Below are 6,874 nucleotides of genomic sequence, written 5' to 3'. Positions count from 1 at the left end.
CATACTTGTAAAAGTAAAAAGTATGAGCTGAATTTAAACTAGTAGATCTAAATTAGTGTTTCTCACTCTCAGCCGGATTTGCCAGACGACCCCGCGTTCGGGCTTTGGTCGTCAACCTCCCATTATCTATACAAGGATGAAAACATTATTTGTGTTTCATGGTGCAGTTCGTCATGGTTCATAACAAAGGTGATATGTGCACGTCGAAGACTCAAAATATTTTTTTATTCCGTGCAGACAGCTCCAGACCTCCTTGAGAGTCGCGACCCACTGTTTGAGAAACACTGATTTAAAGTCAAGTACAGCTTGGAAAAAAAAAGAAAACAGTTTTTGAAGTGTTAAGCATCAGATGTATCGAAACTTTAAGTCTCAGTTAATAAAACAAGTACTAATATGAAAAATATTGTACTTTTGTTATAACTTCTAAAATTATAATAAACCGCATAGGTGCTTCTTTATGAAAAGCATTTGTAATCCTACTATATGCCTTTATCAAGCATAATATCTATTTCTCTCTCTCGTTGTAAAAGTGTTTTCTGTTTGTATGCATCCTTTTGCGATATTTCTTTTCTGTGTGTTAATAACATATTTTATAATTTAAAAATTACAAATTTGTAATTTTTTTTATGCAATTTGTGAAAAACAAATAAAACTCAATTTATTTTACTGTCTTCCCCTGGTGGTTATGCGGAAAGCACTTTCACTATTTGATATAGCCTCGTGACCGGTGTATATATGACATTGTTGTTTAGATCATCTTCGTGTTATTTTGCTCAGTTTCAGAAACAGAAAATCTTTTCTAGAGGTTTCGTGTTTGTTATGGTTTCATAGTGTAATGCAAACGATAGAATGAAACATCTAAATATAGTGACTTAGTCTGCATTTTATAGTTAATCGACAGCGTTTAGTTGCGGATAGACTGTACGTTAGCGTTGGTAGAACTACTAGTAGTAGTAGCTATTTTCCATATAGATATTGCTGCGTGTCCGCTTCAGCGCTACTGCTACTAGTACTAGTGAAACAGAGTTTACCGAGACACACCCTTTGGTTCTGCTGCAGTGCTGGTGCTAAAACTAAAACCAACATTGAGCTATGCTAGAACGTAAGAAAATTTGTTAATCGTATGTTTCCGAAAACATTCTGTGGTGTGACAATTTAAAAAAAATTTTCAATATATAATAACTACAACTAGTACAAGTATGCCACAAATAGAAGTTTGCTTTAAACTATAAAGTTTAATACTGCTGAAGTTTCATAGAATGAAAGAAAACTAAGATTAGTAAGAACATAAAACGGTTCGTTATTTTTGCATCTAAGTGCAAAACTAAGTAAAACTAAAAATGTTTGAGAGTATTGTAGTAGACTTGCTCAACAGATTTCTTGGAGATTATGTTGAAAATTTGGATCGTTCGCAGTTAAAGCTTGCAATATGGGGAGGTGATATCACTCTGAAAAATCTTGATATCAAACAGAATGCACTGAATGAACTAGATCTTCCAGTAAAAGTTGTTTCAGGTCATTTGGGTGAACTTGTTCTAAAGATTCCATGGAAAAACATTTATTCAGCTCCTGTTACTGCCAAAATTGATGGATTATATGTTGTTGTTACTCCAAATGCTAGTCAGAGGTACAATGAAGATAAAGAGAAGAAAATGGCCCAAGAGGCAAAAAAAAAAGAACTTCAAAGAATTGAGGATGCAAAAGCTAGGGAAGCACAGAAAGATAAAGACAAAGAGCAGAAGCAAGATACTTTTACAGAAAAGCTGGTCACCCAGATAATTCGCAATTTACAGGTGAAAATTATGAATATTCATGTTCGGTATGAAGATAATTTCACTAATCCTGCCAGTCCCTTTGCTGTTGGTATATCTCTTCATAGCTTGTTTTTTGAAACAACAGATGAGAATTGGAAACCATGTGTCATCCAGGAAGCTGTAAAAATGTTTAATAAGCTTGTGACTTTAGATAGTTTGGGAGTGTATTGGAACAGCAATGTAGAACTTCTCAGTGAAATGAACTATGCTGACAGGAAAAGTGCAATGATACGAATTATTGCTTCCAAGGAATATAAGCCTATGAATGTTTCCTATCTGCTTGGACCTATAAGCCTTACAGCAAAAATGATATTAAATCCAAAACCAGAAACTGATGGGTCAAATTTTTCCATTCCTAAAGTTCAGTTGGACATAACAATTGAGGATATTGCCATTGGAATGAGTAAATCACAATATCAAGATGTTATACGACTCTTAGAGGCTCTGGATCGAATGACATTAGCATCTATGTATAAGAAATACAGACCAGATGAACCTTACAAAGATAATGCAAAAGTATGGTGGAAATTTGGTGTTACTTGTGTTCTCGAAGAAGATATAAGAAGAAGACAAAGAAATTGGTCATGGGTACACATGCAGCAGCATCGAACAACTTGTCGTAAATATAAAGAACTGTATAAACAAAAACTTATGTCCAAAAAAATATCACAAGGTATTCAACAACAGATTGATGAATGTGAAAATGAACTGGATATTTTTAATATAACCATTATGCGAAAACAAGCAGAAGTGGAAGTTTCACGTGAAATGAAAAACAAAGCATCACAGTCTGGTGGGTGGTTTAGCTGGTGGTTTGGTGGAGGTCAGAAAGCTCAAGAAACAACTGCTGGTGTTGGAGGGGAAATTGTTAAAAAAATTGATGATGCTATGACAGAACAAGAAAAGGCACAACTTTATGAAGCCATTGGTTATCAAGAAAATGCTGCTCCAGCAGAGTATCCAAAGGAGTTCATTGAAAACAAGCTATTTTTTCAATTGAACAATTTTGTCATCTTAATCAAAGATGACACAAAAACAACAAAAGAAGTAATGACAATTAACTTAAGTAATGTTTCAAGTTCAATTGAACACAGACCATCTGCAGAGGCAATCAAAGTGGGTGTGCAGTTGGAAGGTTTTACTATTAATGGAGTAGTATCATCAAATGGAAAAAGACCACAAATGGTAAAGGTTGAAAAATTAGGTACACCAGAAAAGAGTGCTTTGCTTCAAGTGCTCTTTGAAACAAATCCTTTAGACCAGTCATGTGATCAAAGACTAAATTTGGCAACAATGCCACTGGAAATAGTTTATGATGCTTGTACCATAAATGACTTGATTGAAGTATTTAAGCCTCCTCAAACAGTATCACTTTATCAATTGCAGGCTGCTGCTGCAATAAAACTGGAAGATTTTAAGGAGCAATCAGCACTTGGATTACAGTATGCTATTGAGCAGCACAAGAATTTAGATCTAAATATTGACATCAAACCTTCTTATATTGTCATTCCAGAAAATGGAGCTTTTGAAAAAAGTCCAAATCTTTTGGTGATTAACCTTGGAAATTTTCAAATGCAGTCTATCAAAACAGAAATAGGAGATTCAGTATCAGTCAAAAGTTTGGTTAAAGCAGGAAGTACAGATAAAGAAGTTTTGGAAGCAATGATTACTCAAGCATATGACAAGTTCCATATTAGCATACAGAACATAAGTATATTACTTTCCAGAGCTGACACTGATTGGAAAAGCCTAACAAAAGAAGAAATGTCAGACACTCATTTGTTACATCCAGTTTCTGTGGATGTCAACTTCATGAAAGCAATAATAGCAGATGATCCTCGGATGCCCAAAATTAAAATCTCTGGAGAACTACCACTTTTGAATCTATCTGTATCTGACCAGAAACTAAAGAATTTGATGAAACTTGGACAGAGTATTCCACTTCCTGAAAATCAGCCAGAACCTAAAGTAGAAAATATAGAAGTTACTACTACTGCTTCAAAGGATGGTGCTCAGGTACAAGCTAAAGCTCTAAAACAAGTCACTCGGCCAGAAACATTGGTAATCCATGAGGAGCAGAGTGAAGATAAGGAGGAAACTGGAATAAAGGAAAAAGATGCTGGTCAGTTTACTGACCTTCAATTAAATTTTGAGATAAAAAGAATAGCAATTGACATATCTCACCAGGTAGGTGGGAAAGAAAAAGAAATGATAAGTTTTGGTATTCATAGACTTGGAACTAGTGTCTGTATGCGCACTTTTGACATGAGTGTAGATGTTCTGTTAGGTGGAATTTCTTTGGAGCATAAGGAATACTCAACACCAGATGGAAAAGAACTTTACCTGCTTAACACTCCATTGACTTCCAGTGAATCAAGTAACCTCTTAACATTACAGTATGTGCAGGCTGACAAAAAAGGACCACTTTTTACTACACACTATGAATCCACAGTACAGAGGATTATTGTCAGATTTACACAACTAGATATAGTTTTACACCAGGATGCTTTACTCTCTTTAATGAAATTTACAACTAACCTAACAGGAGAGTTGCAGCAACCTAGACAACCACAGAAACCAGCAGTAATGGCTAGTGCTTCAGAGGTTTCAGCAGAAAAGCAAATTGTGCAAAAATCAAAAGAAGAAATGAAGCCCTTTAAAAAGAAACCTAAAGATGATGGTGTTATTGATATAAAACTTGATGCTAATTTATCTTCTCTGGGGATTTCAATTTGTACCAGTAAAATTAAAATTACCAATATGCAGATCAGAGGATTAGATGCTCAAGTGAAAGTTCTTAAATCTAAAACAATGTTAGTTGCTTGCTTGAAAGAGCTTTTAGTTACTGACTCAACAACAAATGCTGCATATCCAAACATCCTGTCTACTGTTAGTGGAGATCTTTTGAATGTGGACGTTGTCGTCTTCAATCAAGCAACAGAAGATGAAAATTATTCAGACATGTCAGCTGTGGACCTGAAACTGAAGTTATCTCTTGGAGCAATAAAACTTGTTTTTCTAAATCGATATGTTTCCAAGATACTGAATTTTATTAGTGAGTTTGATACAGCAAAAGAAAAGGTAGCAGAGGCAAGTGTGGCAGCAGCAGAGATGGCCAAACATGGGCTGGAAGATGCATATGAAAAGGCAACAAGAGTTTCATTAGATATACACCTTAAAGCTCCTGTTATAATAATTCCACAAAATTTTAGTTCTCAAACAGTTCTTGTAGCAGACTTAGGAACACTGAAATTGTGCAATAAGTTTGAAAAGGGGAATGTGACTAGTGAAACAGGAATGCCAGCAGTATTTGATAAGCTGTTTTTGGAATTTTGTAATTTGAAACTTTCTACTGCAGTTGTTGATACTATATCAGGAAATATTCTAGGAGAAGCTACTTTGCTGGAACCCATCAATATGAGTTTGGAAGTAACTCGTAACCTAGCAATAGGTTGGTTTAAGAAGGTCCCAGAAATGGACATCAAAGGAAAGCTTGCTGCTGTCAAGATGATTATAAGTCAAGAAGATGTCACTATTATTATGAAAATTTTGGGTGAAAATCTTGGTGATGTAGAACCAAGTGATTCTTCATTAGAATCTTTGAATAAAGGTACAACAATTGAAAAACCTACAAACCAAAAGGAAGTACCTGTACAACAACACCTAGAAGAGAAGGCAAAAGATTCTGATTCTATTCATCCAGTTTTTAAAAAAATGACATTTGCTTTTCATCTGGACAGTTTAATGGCTTGTTTGTTTGAGGGAAGCTCAGAACTTTCTTCAGGGTTTTCAAAAAGGAATCCTGAATGTGCACTGGCTCAGTTTGAGCTCTTGACCATAGCAGTAAAAGGAGAAATGCTGAGTGATACCTCTCTTTGGGCAAATGTCATTCTTGTGAACTGCATCTTAGATGACAAGCGATCTATCAGAACTAAGGGAATCACCAGGTTAATGCAGTGTGTTTCAACCGAAGATGATATTCAAAATATGATTGATGTTACTTTTCGACAAGAGTCAAGTTTAGACAAATTTCTGGATGCCAGAATATCAAGTTTCAATCTAATTGTTAACTTGGGTTATTTGATGGCATTGGGAGATTTCTTTTTAAAAGCTATGCCAGAAAGTCCTCCACCAAAACCTACTACCACCACTTCATCTACAGAATTAAAGTCTTCAGTTGTTTCAGATCAGGTAGTCAGTGTCCCTAAAGCAAGCACAACTATAAACCTACAAATTAAACAGCCAGATATAATACTAATTGAAGACATGGAGGACTATAATTCTAATGCTGTTATTCTGAACCTTCAAATGGTTGCTAAAGTTCGATCATCACCAGACTCTCAAATAATTTCTGGCTCACTTTCCAGGCTTCAACTTTTTACAGCATGTTTTAATCCTGAATTGAGATCCCAAACAACATCAGAAATTTTAAGTCCCTGTGACATCAGTCTTCACTGCAGTTCACCAGGCATGAAAGGCCAACATGTGAATATTGAATTCTCGAGTATTCTTCTTAATGTTTCTCCAAACATTATATTTATATTAACAAAAATTCTGTCAGGCCTGTCTCCACAACAAAGTTCAGAAGAGCTAGAAATAAATAAGCCTTCTCAAGATTATTCTAATTTGTGGTTGGCAAAAAAACTTGAAGAATGTTCTTTTTGGTTTCTAGAAACTTTGGATCCAGCAAAAGAAGTATTAGAAGATAGCATTTTAACTATTGATGAAGCTGTAGAGACAGATATAGATTCAGAAGTGCTTATGCTAAAAATGAGCACAATATCATTAACAGTTGCTATTGGTAGAGGAAAACAGACAGTTCCTATGGTTTTGATAGAAGCTGGTTTCCAGGCAGAAGTTCAAAACTGGAGTTCATTCCTTCATGTTGGCTCAATCTTTTTTATGGAAATTGCTTATTACAATGAAAAGCTAGCATTATGGGAACCTCTTCTTGAGCAAGTTGAACAACCAGTAGGAGGATCAAAACCTTGGGAATTAAGAATGGAAGTGACCAAAAATCCTGAATTACCAGAACCACCTGCTGAAGAGGGAGAAACAAC

At 35.3% G+C, this 6,874-nt stretch overlaps 1 protein-coding gene across 1 annotated transcript in view; it reads left to right on the top strand.

Annotated features, from left to right (window-relative positions):
* Positions 1 to 722: 722 nt before the first annotated feature.
* LOC106457235 (vacuolar protein sorting-associated protein 13-like) overlaps positions 723 to 6,874 on the top strand; it is an 11,336-nt gene continuing 5,184 nt past the window's right edge. Inside the window, exon 1 of the mRNA XM_022383069.1 lies at positions 723 to 6,874. Within this exon, the coding sequence (XP_022238777.1) occupies positions 1,341 to 6,874 (5,534 nt within the window). The 5' untranslated portion in view covers positions 723 to 1,340.

Source organism: Limulus polyphemus, unplaced genomic scaffold (genome assembly GCF_000517525.1).
Source record: "Limulus polyphemus unplaced genomic scaffold, Limulus_polyphemus-2.1.2 Scaffold306, whole genome shotgun sequence".
NCBI classification, from domain to species: Eukaryota; Metazoa; Arthropoda; class Merostomata; order Xiphosura; family Limulidae; genus Limulus; species Limulus polyphemus.
The sequence above is the reverse complement of the archived record's forward strand: the minus strand, read 5'-3'. Positions and strand labels throughout refer to the sequence as shown.